Consider the following 21,071-nt stretch of genomic DNA (forward strand, 5'->3'; position numbering starts at 1 on the left):
CCCTATATCAGGGAACACGCGATCAATGACAGCGCCACAGTGAAGAATGGGGAAGCTGTGTTTACACACAGCTCTCCTCGTTTTTTCAGCTCCGGAGACCGATCGCGGGATTTCAGCGGCGATCGGGTCCGCGGGTCCCGCGGCTGCGGTCACAGAGCTTCGGACCGACGGCTGGGCACTTAAAGAGGACGTACAGGTACGTGCTTGTGCCCAGCCATGCCATTCTGCCGACGTATATGTGCAGGAGGCGGTCCTTAAGTGGTTAAAGTGTATATATATTTTCTATGAGAAAATATTATGTTTAGTTTATTAATGTATATTATTTAGTAAATATGGGAGTAGCACTACCACTGAAGGAGCTGCTGGTTTGTTTTGGGTGGCATGTTACCGCGTGGCTCCTCCGCCGTCTAGGGTACTTGATGAGAGTTGTAGTAAATGGAATGTCCACACGACAGGTGTCTTTCTGTGCTTATATTACCCATCCGGGTAAAAACAATAAAACGGTTAAAAGGTGAAGGGATAGCAAATAGAAAACAGCAGACCAGGTGTGACTGCATACGGGGAAACAATCCTGCTTCCAGCAATACTTTACTTCGCCACTCCAGCCGGAGTGGGTATAGCGCACCTGGACAGGCCTCTCTCACCAGCCTGGCAGTCAGAGTGTCACTCGAATTTAGGATTCGGTCTCCGCCACAGACCCTCCCATAAGATTAGAGACAATTATGGTCCAGAATCCTCTCTCTGTAGATTCGGCACCTGGATCTCCTTCAGGTAGTTTCTTTTGCAAGTTAGCGACTGACAGGTGACCAACATCCAGCCTGTCAGATTCCAGGTAGTCCCAGATAAAGCACCTGACCCCACTGCTGCCACCTGCAGTCCAGAGGGTGGGTAGGCCTCCGGACGAAAGGTTAGCCCACAGTACAGCCAAGCTAGAGCAGAGACCCAAATTTTAAACAGTCAAATGAATTCAGAGCTAACTATTTCTCTGAATTCTCCCCCTAAATTTAACATAGCACCGGCTCTGAAAGTAGCCCGGTGCTACATGGGCATGTATTATTCTATACACTTCATTTATTTGTAGGGTTATGGTATTTATTTAAAACATATCTGTGGTCAAAATGTAAAATCATATATTCATTTCCAGATCGTATTTCAATTATTTTAGCAATGTGCAGTAACACATGTAATAAGCCCATATTTGGAGTAATTTGAAGGGAATTTGTTGGGACCGCTGTTACATGATTCAGAAGAGTCTGCCATCCTGAGAAGTGGTGCTCATTGCATCTGATTGGATGCAGCCGCTCATGGCAAAGCTGATCATTGATGATGTGTTGGAAGCCTCGGGTGTGTTGGGTGGATCGTTGACAACACCTTTCAATGTGACATATCTTTAAATCACCAAACTTGCTCTGGAGTTAAGGAAATGCATTCACATCCACCTGATTTACATAGTTACATAGTTAGTCAGGTTGAAAAAAGACACAAGTCTAAATAATTAAATAAAATAATATCCTACAATCTCATATACCCAATCCTTTACCCACAGCTGTTTCAGAGAAAGGCAAACCCCAGCAAAGCATCATCCAATTTGCTACAGCAGGGGAAAAAATTCCTTCCTGATCCCCGAGAGGCAATCAGATTTCCTCAGATCAACTTTACCTATAAATGTTAGTACCTAGTTATATTTTGTACATTTAGGAAAGAATCCAGACCTTTCTTAAAGCAATATACTGAGCTGGCCAGAACCACCTCTGAAGGGAGTCTATTCCACATTTCCACAGTTCTTAAGCTCTGTACACACGGGCCAGAATCTCGTCAGGAAAAAACTGTAGTTTTTCCTGACGAGATTCTTGGCAAGAATCTCTTGCCGCCCGAGTGTACAGACACTCCATTCAAAAGAACCGCAGTTCTTTTGGAAGGCAAGAACAAGGTGACGTCACCGCGTATGACGAGCAAGCGCTCGTCACATTCGATGCTGTCGCTGCCATCTTGCTGCACCCTACCTATGCCTAGGAAGCTACTGCGCATGCGCCAAAGTCATTTCGAGCATGCACGGGTTTCCACGGCGACAGGTAAGTATACACACTCTCGGGTTTCTCGGCAGGAAAACAGAATCACAACGAGAGAATATGTTCTCTATTTTTCTCGTCGAGAATTTTAGGCAGTTTTCTTGCCTCGTACACACGCTCGGCTTACTCTGCAAGAAAGCTCTGTCAGCAGTTTTCTTGCTGGTTCTTGCAGAGAAAACCGAGCGTGTGTACGAGGCTTTACTGTGAAGAAACCTTTCCGTATTTGGAGCCAAAATCTCTTTTCCTCTAGGCATAAAGAGTGCCCCCAAGTTCACTATACGGACCCCTTATTATTTGTGCATGTTGATCATATCCCCCTTAAAGTGGAGGTTCACCCGAAAATAAAATTTTTAAGATTAGATTGATGCTCATTTTGTCAAAGGGAATCGGGTAGTTTTTTTTAAATCGAAGTAGTACTTACCGTTTTAGAGAGCGATCTTCTCAGCCGCTTCCGGGTATGGGCTGCGGGACTGGGCATTCCTATTTGATTGACAGGCTTCCGACGGTCGCATACATCGCGTCACGGTTTTCCGAAAGTAGCCGAACGTCGGTGTGCAGGCGCCGTATAGAGCCGCACCGACGTTCGGCTTCTTTCGGCTACTCATGACGCGATGTATGCGACCGTCGGAAGCCTGTCGGAAGCCTGTCAATCAAATAGGAACGCCCAGTCCCGAAGACCATACCCGGAAGCGGCGGAGAAGATCGCTCTCTAAAACGGTAAATACTGCTTCGATTTTTAAAAAACTACCCGATTCCCCTTGACAAAATGAGCATCAATCTAATCTTAAATTTTTTTTTTCGGGTGAACTCCCGCTTTAATCTCCTCTTCTCAAGAAAGAATCAATTCAGTTGCTCTAATCTTTCCTCATAGCTGAGTTCCTCTTATCAGTTTGGTTGCCCTTCTCTACACTTTCTCCAGTTCCCCAATATCCTTTTTGAGAACTGGTGCCCAAAACTGAACTGCATATTCCAGATCAGGTCTTACTAATGATTTGTACAGGGGCAAAATTATATCTCTCTATGAAGTCCATACCTCTCCTAATACAAGAAAGGACTTTGCTCGCTTTGTAAACCGCAGCTTGGTTATTATTGAGCTTATGATCTACCAAAACCCCCAGATTCATCTCCACTACGGATTTCCCCAGTTGTACTCCCCCTAGTATGTATGATGCATGCATATTCTTAGCCCCCAAGTGCATAACATTACATTTATCAACATTAAACTATCGTGTTCTGACAGGGGGACAGCCCCTCGGCCAGAACACTGTGGTCAGTGCTCTCAGCCATTGGCTGAGAGCACTGATCAGGAGCTGGTTGGCCGCTGGTTTTCCAGCATGCATATCTGACAGAAGCTGGTCGAACAACATTAGACCCGTGTGTACTAGGCTTAAAGGGGTCGTAAAGGTTTGTTTATTTTCTAAATAGGTTCCTTTAAGCTAGTGCATAGTTAATTCACTTACTTTTTCCTTCGATTTCCCTTCTAAATGTTTTTTTTCTTTGACTGAATTTCTCACTTCCTGTTTCTCCTCAGTAAGCTTGCCCTCATCATCCATGGGGGTTAGTCAGCCAAAACAGCTTACTGAGGAGGAACAGGAAGTGAGAAATTCAGACAAAGAAAACAAATAAAACTTTTTTTGAAGGGAAATCGAAGGAAAAGGTAAGTGAACCAACAATACACTAGCTTAACCTCCCTGGCGGTATGATTATTTCAGATTTTAGGTGCTGAAAGCGGTACAATTATTTTGCACGAAAATTTGGCGTTTTGTTTTGTAGGCCTGTAATTCTTGAATTACTGGAATAACTCACTTAAATCTGTACAAACAAGAGTCCAGTAGACATCTCGGATATGATAAAGTTTGAAAAACAAAATCATAAATATAATATTCAATAATATTAATATTAATATAATATAATATAATAAATAACTATAAATAATTATAACAAATAATAATATAATAAAAATTATTCAATAATGTAATCAAATGAAAAACACAGAATTGTCGCTGTCATTACTTTTATTGTTTGATGACGAATTTCCCCACAAATCGCTATCGCACAATTCTGCAAGTGATTCTAATTTATTATAGCTGTTTTCTAGCTGCTCTAAAACCACTTTTGATATAAAGGGACACTTTTTGGTTGCTATGGACAATCTCCAGTTTCCAGGCAGAAAGAACAGTTTTTATTATATAAAAGTACATGTAGGACACTGGGCAGACCACTAGGGACAAAGGGGGTGTGTATTTTTTACATACAGTACTGTAATCTAAAAGATTACAGTATACTGTATGTATTGTGTGTATTTACTTTTTTGAATTTGGCGCCAATCTCCGCCCCCGTGCGTCGCAACGTCGCAGGGAACGGAGCTTGGCGGCACACAGGCACTGTGTGAATCGATCGAGGACCCGCTCGCTCACACAGCTGGGAGGCATCGCAGGATCCAGGGACAAGGTAAGTAATTCCCTGCCTGTGAACACTGCGAGGCGATCCCGAGTCTGGCTCGGGGTTACCGCTTTTGGTTCTGAAATACCACCCTGAGCCAGACTCGGGAATACGGCCAGGGGGGTTAAAGAAACCTATTTAGAAAATAAAAAACAAACCTTTACAACCCCTTTAACCACTTGAGGACCGCCTAACGCCGATATATGTCGGCAGAATTGCATGGCTGGACACAAGCACGTACAGGTACATTGCCCTTTAAGTGCCTAGCCGTGGATCTCGCACGTGCCACCTATATATTTTTGGGGGATATTTATTATAGCAAAAAGTAAAAAATATAGCATTTTTTTCAAAATTGTCGCTCTATTTTTGTTTATAGCGCAAAAAATAAAAACCGCAGAGGTGATCAAATACCACCAAAAGAAAGCTCTATTTGTGGGAAAAAAAGGACGCCAATTTTGTTTGGGAGCCACGTGCAATGTCAGTTAAAGTGATGCAGTGCCGAATCGCAAAAAGGGGCCAGGTCCTTTACCTGCATAATGGTCCGGGTCTTAAGTGGTTAAGGGTTACAGAACAACCCCCCCCCCCCCAAATCTCTTTTTAGTAAGAAGAAAAAGAGGGGGGAAGTTTTCCTGTAGCTCTGCCCTAGGGTGTCAAATCTGTTCCTCCAAAGATACAGCTTGGTAAGTGAGTGTTGGCACCCTAGGAAGTTTGTTATTGGTAGGATCAGGGACCTCGCCTGTGGAATGCACGACCAACCACCATCCGACTGTAGTCGGACCACTTGGCCTTCAGGAGAAAGATTAAAACCCATCTCTTCTGAGGTCAAGGGGTTCCTTGACCTGAACCTGAGGCGATTCAGTTCGCATGTGTTGCGCTTTACAAGTCTCTCTCTCTCTCTATCTCTCTCTCTCTCTCGCTCTCTCTCTCTCTCTCTCTCTCTCTCTCTCTCTCTCTCTCTCTCTCCTCTCTCTCTCTCTCTCTCTCATCACATAAAGAAAGAAAAAAAGTCTGAAAATAAATCAAATGCAGCCACCACATCTATGGAGAAGCTATTTATTTATTTTTTCTTGTTTTTTTGCCATTTAAACCTACAGTGTGAACTCTTCTCTATGGCTGTCTCTTATATTATTGTACAGGATTTATATAGCGCCAACAGTTTGCGCAGCGCTTATTTATATCACATATAAGGTATACTAGCCATCTATGAAAATGATTTATTTAGAAATCAGCTGACTACTCTAAACTAAACTGGTTGCTCTGTGTACTTACACCATCATTGCTGTCCTACTAAATAAAACTAATTATAATACATAGTTACATAGTTACATAGTTAGTTACATAGTTAGTCAGGTTGAAAAAAGACACAAGTCCATCCAGTTCAACCACAAAAAACAAAATAAAAAAACACAGTAAAATCCTATACACCCAACTCCATACCCACAGTTGATCCAGAGGAAGGCAAAAAACCCCAGCGGAGCATGATCCAATTTGCTACTAGACTCGGTAGTGTACAGAGTTATTAAGTAAGCTTATTAAAAAGGGCTCTAATTCTGTGCAAAGTGCAGTGACGTAATCTCGTGTTTAATGGATATAGAAAGCATTGTAACAATTCTGTAGATCTGTGGCACTGTTAGTGATCATGTTGACTTGCTACTTGTACCCAGGACAAGATTTTCCTGGACCCAACACAGGTCTGGCCCTAGGGTCACTAGGGGCCACTGTTGTGCACTTATTGTTTATATATGTGAAGCACCTTCCATGTATCATGCCCTAGGTGGCAGGGCACTCCTATAGTCACAAAGCAAAAGTTATTCTGTTTTGCCAAATACACTTGCAAATGTGTTTAGTCCATTCCAAGTATAAGGCCGCATTCACACCTGAGCGTATCGTTTTCGGTCGTTTTTTATTTTAGCCAATAGGAAAAATGATCATCTCTCTCATCACTTGTTGCTATGTTTGTAGATTTTTTTATCTTCTTCCTGGCTGAATGTTCTATTTCACAGAACTGATTAAAGCGACAAAACGCCCGTAGAAACACTCGTCGCGCTAGACGATTGAATCAATCGTTTCCATTCGTTTCTATGGGAATACAAACGTTCAAAAACGCCCAAATCAGCCCGATTCGCGCGACAAAAAAGGGTCCAAAACTTGTTTGAGCTTCAGGCGTTCAGCTTCAGGCGTTTTGGAGTGGAGATGTGAACCATCTCCATAGGGAATAATGTATTTTTCCCCCTCTAGTGTTTTATAGCTTCAGGCTTCAGGCTACAAAACGCTCAGGTGTGAATGCAGCCTAAAGCCTCGTACACACGACCGAGGAACTCGACGGGCGAAACACATCGTTTTGCTCGTCGAGTTCCTTGTTAGGCTGTCGAGGAACTCGACAAGCCAATTTTCTCCATTCCCGTCAAGGAAATAGAGAACATGCTCTCTTTTTGGCTCGTCGAGTTTTTCGACAGTTTCCTCAACGAAAATGTACACACGACCGGTTTATTCGGCAAAAAAATATATCCCAGCAAGTTTCTTGCTGTTTTTTGCCGAGAAACTCGGTCGTGTGTACGAGGCCTGAATCTCTTTACAGTATATGGATGAGAGTAAATAATCTTTTATATGTATATACATTGCCTAACCCTTCTAAGCAGCCATAACTTTATTTTCCAGGCATCCCAGATGAACAGGGAGTACAAAGGTCTGTCAGGTAGAGCTGTGTGGTGACAGCACCTCCTAAGCCAACATTAAACAAACACTAGAGTCCTCGGTGTCCTTGAGGTCTGCGTATTGAAACTCGGCCCACTTGACAGAATCAGTCTGAACGCACAAGACCTCAGTCTTCTCTCCTGTTATCCACCAGCCAACAGGTATGCCAATTAAGTTATTTTACTGAGACCAGGAGCCCTGGAATTCTACGCGTTGCTTCTGTTTATTAGCCATGTTGCAGATTTTTAGAACTTAACATTTATCTGCTTGTCTCATACCCTTCTGTGCCGCGTAGCCTGAAAACTGGATCACTTATTAAGTCATTAATGCTTTAATCAGTATGTGACCAAGTGCCAAAGGACCGCTGAAACCTTTGGATCAGGCCTTGGTTGATTCCAGGTATTGTGAATAGGTTTCTGTTCATTTAAGCTTGGAATGTAGATGTGACCTTTGACAGATTCAGTACAGAAACTGGGAGGTCCTGGCACTCTGTATACAGCTTCTGGGCTGTCATCATACAGGTGAAAAGACATTTCAACTTGTCATTCTAGGTGTAGGTCCAAAATTAAATGTGCATTGCTTTAGCATCTATCCTTCACATGTTTTCTTTACTACCAGGCACACCTTTTCTTTATGGTCTAACAATAGTACAAAAGGTTAAGGTGACTAATCTTCTGCTAAATATATTCCGCATTCCTCTATGTATATATAACAAATGTAAAATATGTAATATGTATAGCAATTTATTTTTGAAAGATGCTGGAGGTAAAATAATACTGAATTACTGAACTCTTCTTACCAACCTGGAAACCATTACCATTGTTTCCAATGATTTTAGGAGTCAATGGTCCAGCTAATTACCACTTGCTCCTCAAAAGAGTCACTATATATTTTTTACTACGCTATTTCTCTAGGGTTCTGGGGTTTTTCTAACTGGAGCTTCTTTTGTTTATATATTTATAGAATAGGATGAGCTTTCTTGTTAGTTTTATATTTATATAGTTCATATGCTGGGGCAGGGGTAGGCAACCTCGGCCCTCCAGCTGTGGTGAAACTGCAAATCCCATCATGCCTCTGCCTCTAGGAGTCATGCCTGTGATTGTCAGGGTCTTGCAATGTCTCATGGGACTTGTAGTTTCAAAACAGCTGGAGGGCCGAGGTTGCCTACCCCTGTGCTAGGGTTTCCTTGAAAAGAGAGCTTTTGCCAGTTGATCTCCTGCCTACAATGACTACCAATTTAAAGTGACTTCTACACTGGCCTCCAATGTAAGGGGTCATTACAGATTTTGCTGTCTGTGTTTTTTTTTTCTGACCATTATTACCATATTTATTGCCGTATAACACACACAGGCGTATAACACGCACCCTAACTTTGAGGCCTCGTACACACGACCGAGTTTCTTGGCAAAAACCAGCAAGAAACTTGCTGGGAGATTTTTTTTTGCCGAGGAAACCGGTCGTGTGTACAATTTGCGTCGAGGAAACTGTCAAGAAACTCGACGAGCCAAAAAGAGAGCAAGTTCTCTATTTCCTCAACGGGAGTCCAAATTGGCTCGTCGAGTTGGTTTTTCGACGAGAAACTTGGACGTGTGTATGCTAAGAAACCCGCACTTAGTCAGATTAAAGTATGAGACGGGAGTAAAAGTAGCATTTGTAATGGAGATAACACATTTTTAAAGCTGTAACAGACTGAAAAGTGCAAAACGTCTCTTACCAAACTTTTATTTAACACGCAAACACATGAAATTAGCAAAAGCAGCCCCAAGAGTTGTGCCAGTGGAATCGAACTTCCCCTGCCGTTGTTTGTGTTGTATGTCACCGCGTTTGAGAACGAGGAGATTTTGGCTTGACAGTGTGTACGCAAAGCAAGCTTGTCGAGTTCCTCCACAAGCCTAACAAGGAACTCGACGAGGAAAACGATGTGTTTCGCCCATCGAGTTCCTCGGTCGTGTGTACGAGGCCTCAGAGGGAAGTTTCAGGACAAAAATTTCCACAGCCCCCTGCGTATAACACACAGGCACAATTTACCCTCTATTTTCAGGGTAAAAAAGTTAGTGTTATACATCAATAAATACAGTATTTCATTTATTTAATTCCATTTCTTGATTATTAATAAACCTCTTCTGTATTCTTTTAAAATCCTCCACAACCTAATGATCATGCTAATGTACTATGAGCCGCAAGTGTAAAAATGTTAGCGGGGTGTTTCCTGAGATATGAAAACTGTCTCAGGGGTTCCTCCATAGTAAAAAAATTGAGAAAAGTTGATTTAGTCACTTTATTGAACTTTTTTTAAATTGTATATTTTGATAGGTGACAAACAGATTAAAATCTCATTCCTAAGAGATGAACATCTGTGTAGCTATGGGGAAATATTTATTTATTTATTAGTGGATATTTAATTGTATTTATATATTTTTTATAAAGTGTTCATAAATATTCATTAAGAGCATTAGGTGCAAAACACATTACCATATAATGGAAAGGTATGTCATAACATAATCTGAAAAGCTACACAGAGCCTACATGAAACAACTTGTAATTATGTTATATCAAAAGTAGACACAGTAGCAAGACGTAGTAATAGAAACATAAAACATAAAACAAACAATTACTCAGTTCACACACACACAACCACACATCAATTGTATTTATGTTTAATCATTTAATATTTAATTCATATTTAATATACATAATATTGATAATAAGGTTTGTCCTTATTGATCTTCTATTTGATAGTGTTTCTGCCCATTTAAAATATGGCATTTTTGCTTGGATGGAAGACTAATATTATATTTCTGAGGGTAGCTTGAGATATTTCGTCTTTCTTGGTACCTTAAAGTGGCTGTAAACCTAATCTAAAAAAAAAAAGCGAAAGGCATAATGAACTAGTATGCATAGCCAAATTCCGAAGTTTTCTTTACTTAATTATTTCGATATTTAAAAAAGATTTTTCTGTCTAAAGATGTAAATAATCAGTTGGCGCATATTATATGGGCATCATAGTAGAAAACAACAAAAACGTTTCCAACCACTGATCTACTTTTTCGTTGACTTTTGTGGTTAAATATTTTAATTACTCCTGGACTATTTAGGGTCTAGTTGTCTTACAATCATTGTATAATGATAGTCATCTTGAGACATTGAATTTTATTTTTATTTTTCCATGTCATCATTGTTCTGTGACTTGCTGTGTCAAACTGCAATTTAAATAACTTATTTTTTTAGTTATGGGTGCTGCTGAAGCAGTTGTACACAGACTTCACATCTGATAGGACATATAGAGGTTGATTTACTAAAGGCAAATCCACCTTTGAAGTGCAGTCGCTGTAGATCTGAGGGGAAGCTCTGAATGAGGGGAAGCTCTGCTGATTTTATCATCCAATCATGTGCAAGCAAAAATGCTGTTTTTTTTTTCTTTGAATGTCACCCTCAGATCTACAGCGACTGCACTTGAAAGTGCACTGAAAGTGCAATTGCAGTGCACTTGTAGTGTAAAGTGGGATTGCCTTTTGTAAATAACCCCCATAGGGGCAGATCCACAGAGCGAGTACGCCAGCGTATCTACTGATAGGCCGGCGTACTTTCAAAGTTCCCGCGTCGTATCTTTGGTTTCAATCCTCAAACCAAGATACGACGGCATCTGGGTTAGATCCGACAGGCGTATGGCTTCGTACTCCTTCGGATCTTAGATGCAATACTTCGGCGTCCGCTGGGTGGAGTTCTCGTCGTTTTCCGCGTCGAGTATGCTTTTTCCGGCGTATAGTTAAAGCTGGTGTTTTGCGGCGTATAGTTAGACTTGCCATGTTAAGTATGGCCGTCGTTCCCGCGTTTATTTAGAATTTTTTTTTTTTTGCGTAAGTCGTCCGTGAATCGGGATGGACGTAATTCACATCTATGTTAAAAAATATGACGTCCTTGCAATGTCATTTAGCGCAATGCACGGCGGGAAATTTAGTGACGGCGCATGCGCAGTTCATTCGGTGCGGGGACGCGCTTCATTTAAATGAAACGCACCCCCTACTCGCCGATTTGAATTAGGCGCCCTTACGCCGCGAGAGATAGACTACGCCGCCGTAACTTACAGGGCAAATTCTTTCCGGATTCGAACCAAGGACAAGTAAGTTACAGCGGCGTAGCGTATCTCTGTGGATCTGCCCCATAGTGTCTCCCTCCTAAGTTGGGGGAGTCCAAATCATGTTACAATTATCAGCATCAAGAAATGAAAATATCTTTTTAAATATGCTTAAATATATTTATTGAATTTTTCTGTTATTTCAGTAGAGACATTAGAAAATATATTCCTAGAAAAAAATAATAAGCAGAAGAATTATTGGTTGTTGCTAATATGAATTGACATGCCTGATAGTAAGGCTCTCACACACTGTATCTACCACCTCCAAGGCTCTCTCTGTTCCTGGATATTATTTTTCTCCTTCATACAATGTTTGCACTGAGGGTGGAACACTGGGGTTGTTTAGTGTCTGGTGAAACATTTACTAGAAGCAATCGACCATGAGTTTGAAGGGCATTCCATTGCCAGACTTGTTCTAAGTAACCGGGTGAGGGAAATAATCATTACTGGAAAATACACTCTTCCAACTGCATGAAGACAAGAAAAACACACACGTAACGTGCACAAAGGCAATTGTGTTTAAATATATATCTATTTTAGGCGGTGCAGTCAGCGGTACATCCTGATTAAAAACCAAACTTTAGCAACCAACTCAGGGGACAAAGCCTACCTAATATTTGGTTCTAATTTTCCTTTAGGCTTTAATCTATTTCACATGACTGCTCTGCTAGCTAAATACTTAGGTCTCGTACACACGACCGGTTTCCTCGACACAATCCATCAAGAAACTTGGTGGCAGAGCTTTTTTGATGAGGAAAACGGTCGCGTGTATGTTTTTCATCGAGAAAACTGTCGAGGAACTCCTTGAGAAAAAAGAGAAAAGTTCTCTTTTTCCTCGACAGGAGTCTCAATTTCCTCGTCGTGTTCCTCGTCGGGCTGGTTTTCGACGAGAAACACGTTCGTGTGTATGCTTAGAAACCCGCGCATGCTCAGAATAAAATATGAGACGGGAGCGCACCTTCGGTAAAAGTAGCGTTTGTAATGGAGATAGCACATTTGTCACGCTGTAACAGTCTGAAAAGTGCAAATCGTCTCTTACCAAACTTTTACTTAACACTAGTGCTGTCAGTTAAACGCGCTATTAACGGCGTTAACGCAAACCCATGTTAACGCCGTAAATTTTTTTATCGCCGAATAAACGAGGCGGCGTTCGGGGGGCAGCCGCAGGCATCATCCTGGTACCATTGTTTAGAGCGGGCGATCGGCTATCCAAACATAACAACCGATGCGGCTAAAAGCCGCTCGGTTGTTATGCCGGAGGAGCGGGAGGGGACATCCCCCCCCTCCCGCCGCCTTTCGCCGCTCTGACCGGGCCTCCCGTCCCACCGGGAGACCCGATCCTAGATCCGCCGCCTTCTGTGTCCAGGTTGGAGACTGACACTAAGCCGTAAGCGGCTTTGATTCAGTCTCCGCATTGAAACCACGGAAGCGGCGTCATGAGGTCACTTCCGGGTTTCTCGGCTGCCAATGGCGCCGGATTTAAAAAAGTACACAGTATTCAGAATCGCCGTTTTCGGCGATCTGAATACTTTGAAGTGCAAAGGAGGGCTCGGAGGTCTTTTAGACCCCCGATCCCTCCATAAAGAGTACCTGTCACCACCTATTGCTGTCACAAGGGATGTTTACATTCCTTGTGACAGCAATAAAAGTGATCAAAATGTAAAAAAAAAAAAAAAACACAATTTAATATTATAAAAAAAAAAAAAAAAAAAAGAAAACAAAAAAAAAATGTTTTAAAGGGTGAACCTCCTTAATCGCGCGATTAATAGTGAGTTAACTATGACATTAATGCGATTAATCGCGATTAGAAATTTTAATCGCTTGACAGCACTACTTAACACGCACTAACATGAGATTAGCAAAAGCAGTCCCAGAGGGTTGTGCCAGTGGAATCAAACTTCCCCTGCCATTGTACGTGTTGTACGTCACCGCGTTTGAGAACGAGGAGATTTGGTCTTGACAGTGTGTACGCAAAGCAAGCTTGTCAAGTTTCTCCACAAGTCTGACAAGGAACTCGCCGAGGAAAACGATGTTTCATTTACGACGAGTTCCTCGGTCGTGTGTACGAGGCCTTAGACCAGTGGTTCTCAATCTGGGGGTCGGGACCCCCTCGGGGGTCAAATGATGATTTGCCAGGGGTCACCAAATCCTGGGCTGTTGCTGAAGCCTGCACTGATCTCCCAGGAAGGGAGATAAGAGGGAAGGAACAAAGAATAGGGGAGAGAAAGGGAAAAAAGAGAGAGCAAGAAAGACAGTCAGATGGAGGGATGTGGAAAAAAGCAAGGAATTAGGATTGAGAGAGATGAAAGGGAAATAAAGGAGAGCAAAGAGAAAGAGTGGTACATCCTAAAATGTACTATAAGGGGGTTTAACCTCCCTGGCGGTATGATTCTTTCAGAAAAAACATGCTGAAAGCGGTACCATTATTTGCAAGGAAATTTGGCGTTTTATATTGTAGGTCTGTAATTTTTAGAAATAACTCACTTAAATCTGACCAAACAAGAATCTAATAGGCATCCTGGGTATGACATTTTTTTAAAAACAAAATTATAAATGATAATATAATAAATAATTATAACAAATAATAATATAATTATAATAAAAATTATTCAATAATGTAATCAACTCAAAATCACTGAAATTTGCTCAGTTGCAGAATTGTCGCTGTCATTATTATTTTTTTTTTATGACGAATTTCCCCACAAATCGCTATCGCACAATTCTGCAAGTGATTATAATTTATTATCGCTGTTTTTTAGCTGATCTAAAACTATTTTTGACATAAAGGGACACTTTTGGTTGCTATGGACAATCTACAGTTTGCAGGGAGAAAGAACAGTTTTTATTATATAAAATGACATGCAGGGCACTGGACAGACCACTAGGGACAAGGGGGGTGTGTTTTTTTTACATACAGTACTGTAATCTATAAGATTACAGTATACTGTATGTAATGTGTTTGTTTACTTTTTTGAATTTGGCGCCGTTCTCCGTCCCCGTGCGTCGTAACGTCGCAGGGAACGGAGATCGGCGTCACACGGAGGCACTGTGTGAATCGAGCGAGGTCCCGCTTGCTCACACAGCGCGGTGGCATCGCTGGATCCAGGGACAAGGTAAGTAAACCATGCCTGTGGATCTAGCGAGGCAAGCCCGAGTCTGACTCGGGGTTACCGCTCGCAGCAGGAAAATCTAACCCCGAGTCAGACTCGGGAATACCGCCAGGCAGGTTAATATTGTACGAGTGGAAGGCAATCAGGGAGCGCTAAATGTCCACAGGTTAGGGGCGCAAATTACTTGTCTTGCCTTGGGTGCTTTCAACCCACTCTATGAAAATAATTTTACTGTTAGGGGTCCCCACAACTTGGGAAATTTTATCAAGGGGTCACGGCACTAGAAGGTTGAGAACCACTGCCTTAGACTGTCAGGGTAATAGATGTCTTTTAAAGCTCTACTTGTTCCAGCTCCGGGATCTGAATAATGATCTCGTCATATGGTAATAGCCACACTTGGACACTGCTCCCGAACCTTCCTTCTTCATAGAACAGTAAAAGATCGAGAAAACAACAGACTTACTGGTCCGATCACCAGGTTAAAATAAAGGAAAGAAAGCCTAAAAAAGAAAACAAATGCAGCCACCACATCTAAGAATTGGTAATCTGCATGATAATAAATGTTTGCTTTCAGTTTTAACACTGCATTAAATCTCGGACCTGTACAGCTTTGGAGGTGTGTTTGCAACAGACCTAAATGCAAATTTTTTACTCTATACACAAAGAATTAGTGCCTGATAGAGCCAAAAAGCATTAGTATATGAGGGTTTTTGATTATTCAATTCATGGGTGTGCACAGCCTATTGCATTAGGGTGTGCACTCTAAAGCTGAAAACACACAGTACCGATCACTCACTGTGTTCATTCAGAAAGAGAAGTGGCCAGTAAATTAAATATTTACAGGCCCTTTCACCCACTTGTTCTAAAACATCCCCCTGTGTGTGCTCACATCAGCAGCTGGTGGGAGAGAAGAGGAAGGAAGGCGACAGTACTGCGGGGAAAGTGCGCAGTACGGGGTGATTAGGCTGTGGTTCCTAAAAGACTTAGCTGCCCATCAAAATCAAATATTCCACAGTACCCTTCCAGCCTGGGAAGAGAAAGCACTTCTATCAATCCACTATCTCCAACAGTCCACAAATCTCTCTCTTTTCCTCCTACAACTAGGTCCACATTGCCCCAATAAATCTAAGTGGCCATAATGAAAAATAATAATGTGCTTTCTTTAAACACACTTTATGCTCCTGATGAAGCCTTTGTTCACCATCTAGGTGAAACATGTTGGGTTAAGATTTTTGTGGGTTTTAATTATTTTTGATAATTTTTAACTATGTGCACTTACATTTATTGCTGATGTTTCTCTATTAATATTTCTCACGTTAAGACCAATCTTAGACCGCTTTCACACTGAGGCAGTTTTCAGGCTTAGCTCTAGAAAAAGCACCTGTACAGCGCCTGAAAACTGCCTCCTGAGTGTGAAAGCCTGAGTGCTTTCACACTGGGGCAGTGCGCCTGCAGGACGTTAGGAAAAGGCCTGCAAGCAGCATCTTTGGGGCCGTTTGGGATCGCTGTATATAGCACTCCCAAACCACTCCTGCCCATTGGAATGGAATGCCGCAATACGGGTGCTTTTAACCCCTTCTTAACTGCTTCTTGGGGGTTAAAAGCACCCCACTAGCGGCCGGAAAGCTCCACTTAAACATCGGTAAATCGCCGCTAAAACGAGCAGCGCTTCACCACTAGCAGCCGCGGCCCCAGTGTGAAAGGGGTCTTACAGTAGTAGTGTACATCAGGTGTTTTTTTTGGTTTGTTTTCAACTCTTTCCAATGCAGCGCATGACAACAGTATTGCATTAGGCTCGGTTCACACTGCCACAATTGGGATCCCCCAAGTCGTGTTACATTTGAAGTCCCATTTTAGTCAATGAGAGATGTCTTATTCAGCACTACTGAAATTGTTCCGACTTTAGAAATGGTTCCTGTACTACTTCAAGGTGATTCCTATCGAACTTGTGCCCATAGACTAGTCGCCTCCAAGTCGGATCCTCATCTTAATTGATGTGATTTGGATCTGACATTACAGAAAGATTACCCAGGCATTTGGTGAAGTTGCTTCAATGTTGCTTTAAGTCGCACTGAGGTCGCCTGGCAAAGTAGCACGACTTTCAGGTTGCGGCAGTGTGAACAGAGCATGTTGTGCATAGCTCCCAACTGTCCCTAATTTCAAGGGCCTGTCCCTGATTTGGAGCAATGTCCATCTGTCCCTCTTTACTCCTCAATTGTCTCTCATTTTGGTCTGATCTATATAGTTGTATATAAAATGCACTATTTATCTTTCAAAAAGTGTCTCCCAGTACTAAACCTTTCATCCAATTTCTAAATGATTGCATTAGTAATTGTCAAAAGCCAATATAATGCAGTGTTAAAAAATAGAAACTTGTGGGTTTAACTAATCGTTTTTTTTGTATAATTCCCCTTTAACCACTTAAGACCCGGACCTTTAACCAGGTAAAGGACCCGGACAGTTTTCGCGATTCGGCACTGCGTCGCTGCGAAGTGGCTCCCAAACAAAATTGCCGTCCTTTTTTTTTCCCCACAAATAGAGCTTTCTTTTGGTGGTATTTGATCACCTCTGCGGTTTTTATTTTTTGCGCTATAAACAATAATAGAGCAACAATTTTGAAAAAAATTAAATATTTATTTTTCCTCAGTTTAGGCCGATACGTATTCTTCTACCTATTTTTGGTAAAAAAAAAATCACACTAAGCGTTTATCGATTGGTTGGCGCAAAATTTATAGCGTTTACAAAATAGGGGATAGTTTTATTGCATTTTTATAAAAAAATATTTTTTACTACTAATGGCGCCGATCAACGATTTTTTTCGTGCCTGTGACATTATGGTGGACACATTGGACAATTCTGACACATTTTTGGGACCATTGTCATTTTCACAGCAAAAAATGCATTGTTTACTGTGAAAATGACAATTGCAGTTTGGGAGTTAACCACTAGGGGGCGCTGAAGGGGTTAAGTGTGACCTCATCTGTGTTTCTAACTGTAGGGGGGCGGGGCTGTACGTGTGACGTCATTGATCGTGTTTCCCTATAACAGGGAACACACGATTAATGACAGCGCCACAGTGAAGAACAGGGAAGCTGTGTTTACACACAGCTCTCCCCGTTCTTCAGCTCCGGGGACCGATCGCGGGACTCCAGCGGCGATTGGGTCCGCGGGTCCTGCGGCTGCGGTCACGGAGCTTTGGACCGGGTCGCGTGTGTGCGCGGGCGAACCTATGGCTGGGCACTTAAAGAGGACGTACAGGTACGTGCTTGTGCCCAGCCATGTCATTCTGCCGACGTATATCTGCAGGAGGCGGTCCTTAAGTTGTTAAGGGAACATGACAGGGGGGTGTGTCTTATGTCTACATGCATTTGCTAATAGGTGTCCTTAATTCCCATCTAAAAAAGTTGGGAGTTATGGTGTTGTGGTGTGCTGCAGAGCACGTTAAAGGGGTTGTAAACCTTAAAGGGGTTGTAAAGGTTCGTTTTTTTTCTAAATAGGTTCCTTTAAGCTAGTGCATTGTTGGTTCACTTACCTTTTCCTTCGATTTCCTTTCTAAATGTTTTTTTTTCTTTGTTTTCATTGTCTGAATTTCTCACTTCCTGTTCCTCCTCAGTAAGCTGTTCTGGCTGACTAACCCCCAGCCAGAACAGCTCGGATGATGAGGGCAAGCTTACTGAGGAGAAACGGAAAGTGAGAAATTCAGACAAAGAAAAAAAACATTTAGAAGGGAAATCGAAGGAAAAGGTAAGTGAACCAACAATGCACTAGCTTAAAGGAACCTATTTAGAAAATAAAAAATAAAAAACAAACCTTTACAACCCCTTTAATGTTTTTTCACCTTAATGCATCCTATGCATTAAGGTGAAAAAACATCCGCTACTTACTGGCCCCCCAGCCCCCCCGTTTACTTACCTAAGCCCTCGAAAGTCCCGCGTTGAGAACGCACTTGCTTCTCAGCTCTTCTCGGCCCGGTCTTCTCGGCTCTTCATTGTATAGATTGATAGCAGCGCAGCCATTGGCTCGCGTTGCTGTCAATCAGCTCCAATGACGCGGGGCCGTGTCCTGTAGTCGACGGCTATGGACGCTGGATACAGGACTCGGGAGCGCGCCCGCAAGGTAACCCCCTTTGGGAGAGCGCTTCCCAGGGGGGTTACCACAAGTGGGGAGGAGCCCAGACAGCAGCCGAGGGACCCCAGAAGACGTGGATCGTAAGTATGGAGGTAAGTATGACATGTTGGTTATTTAAAAATAAAAATAAATTGAAGCTTTACAACCCCTTTAATGCATTGGAGTGCCATTAAAAATGAATGGCACTGCAGAGGGTTATTGCATAGATGGTGCGTCGCCGTCGTATCTCTGAGTGCGGGAGGTCGTATCTATGCGCCTGATTCAGAGAATCAGTTACGCAAAGATTTCCCTAAGGCCTAGTACAGACGGACGGACTGTCCGCTGAAAACGGTTTGCCAGACCGTTTTCAGCGGACATGTCCGCCCGGAGATTTCTGTCTGATGGTTGTACACACCATCAGACAGAAATCCGCGCGTACACGATACACGGTGACGTGGCCGCGCCGTCGCCATCATCGTCGCGGCGACGTGCGCGGCCCTGGAAGTTTAATGCTTCCACGCATGCGTCGAATCACTTTGACGCATGCGAGGGATGGCGGCCGATCGGACATGTACGGTGAGTCTGTACAGACGACCGAACATGTCCGACGGACAGGCTTCCAGCGGACATGTTTCTTAGCATGCTAAGAAACATTTGTCCGCTGGAAAACGGTTGGCTGGACAAATGTCCGCTGGAAACCTGTCCGGTCGGCCGTACACACGACCTGGTCCGCGGACCAGTTTCAGCAGACATGTTCGGTCGTGTGTACGGGGCCTAAGATCCGACAGGTGTAAGTGTCTTACACCGTCGTATCTTAGGCTGCATTTTCAGGCTGGCCGCTAGGTGGCGCTTCCGTATTTTTTACGTCGTTTACGTTAGGCTTTTTTCGGCGTATAGTTACCCCTGCTATATGAGGCGTAGCTAATGTTAAGTATGGCCGTCGTTCCCGCGTCGAGTTTTGAAAATTTTACGTCGTTTGCGTAAGTCGTTCGCACATGCGCCGTTCAAAAAAAAGTAAAATACGCGGGGAGTAGAGCTGCGGGCGCGGGGTGTAGTTAGCACTGGCGGGAGGCACGCTGACAGCGCTATCGGGCATTGGGATCCCGATAGCGCTGTAGATCCCGAAGTGACATTGTAATGAAGGAGAACATTTATTAGCCTGACATTGTAATAAAGGAGAACATTTATTAGCCTAGTAAATGTATGAGCTTCTGTGGCCCGATTCCGCTCTCGGAATCGGGCCACAGAGGCCATGTGAGCTCCGTGCACCAGCTCCGTGCAGCTTCAGCTATCACAGGGAGAGGAGATCATCTCCCTATGATAGCCTAGCTGAGACTGATGTTCGCGTCGATACTTGACGTTTAAATATGTCACGTGACAGGAGTGAGCCAATAGGATGTGATGGAGGTGGACCATCTCATCCGATGGAAAATCTCATTTCGTGGCAATGCACCGGCCCACATACGTTACGACGCCGTAACTTAGGGCGCAAGTTCTTTCTGAATACGGAACTTGCGCCCAAAGTTACAGCGGCGTAACGTATCTAAGATACGTTACGCCGGCCGGACAGATACACCATTGTATCTGAATCCGGCCCTATGTCTCTGTATTTTTTAAAGACGCGGTTCTGTTTTTTAGTGGCTGTGAAGGGTTAAAGATGTTCCTCTGTGACGTCAGCCATACTGATACTTTTATGTCTGTATCTCCCTCTGAGTGAAATGTGCTGTTCAAGGCCATGCACAAAACAGACTTGCCCTCTTGGCCTCAGGGCTAGTTTCAATTCAACAATTTCTGATTTTGGGAACAATGCGGAGAGCCCTGACAGCTTCCCCTTTCTCCAACTGCAGACACATTGTCCTGTTGTTTGCATGAGAACAATGTCTATGAAGACCTAAATAGAGAGCAGCGCCGCAGGTACATTGGAAGAGACCCCTCTCCTCCGCCAGCTGACACCATTTCCTTGTGCTCTTATCTGGAGCTGATACCTTCACCTTGGATAATCAGGTTAGAAGGGGGACAGAGAGGGGCGGGAGAAGGTCTGCTGGCCTCTGACATAAAGGTGGGAGTTTACTGACTTTCTCCCACTGCTGCTCTATAACAGGGAAATCTATCCTTCTATTATTCCCATATGACTAGAAAAAGAAGACATTCAACGCATTATTTATCGTTATCCAAAGACATGGAACAAACTGTTGTGTAAGTAGATTTTAGCCGACTATCATTCTTTTATTGTATTGTATTATATCCGGTATGATGTCTTCTTTCTGCAGCCATGTATGTTATAGGATGTTATGGCAGCAATGCTGGAAACTGCTTTTATGTCCCGGCAACTGTCACTTCGCTCCACCAAGCGCTAATGCCGCATACACACCATCACTTTATGTGATGAAAAAAAACGACATTTTCTGGGAAGTAAAAAATGACGTTTTTGAAACTTCAATTTTCAAAGACGAAGTTGCATACACACCATCGTTTTTCTCACAATGTTCTAGCAAAGCGAGGTTACGTTCACCA

The 21,071-nt window shown here is 42.9% G+C and overlaps 1 protein-coding gene across 4 annotated transcripts in view; it reads left to right on the forward strand.

The window, feature by feature from the left end:
* The window catches only part of RBM47 (RNA binding motif protein 47), a 194,561-nt gene that overhangs the window by 81,250 nt on the left and 92,240 nt on the right, over positions 1-21,071 (forward strand). For 2 of the 4 annotated variants that reach the window (XM_040335068.1, XM_040335073.1), the window contains exon 1: positions 20,115-20,753. In XM_040335068.1, the coding sequence (XP_040191002.1) occupies positions 20,686-20,753 (68 nt within the window). In that variant the 5' untranslated portion in view covers positions 20,115-20,685. Of the gene's footprint in view, positions 1-7,169; positions 7,367-20,113; positions 20,754-21,071 lie in introns of those variants that run through there. The other 2 variants (XM_040335070.1, XM_040335069.1) reach the window with 2 other exon arrangements.

Source organism: Rana temporaria, chromosome 1, assembly GCF_905171775.1.
Source record: "Rana temporaria chromosome 1, aRanTem1.1, whole genome shotgun sequence".
Lineage (NCBI taxonomy): Eukaryota > Metazoa > Chordata > Amphibia > Anura > Ranidae > Rana > Rana temporaria.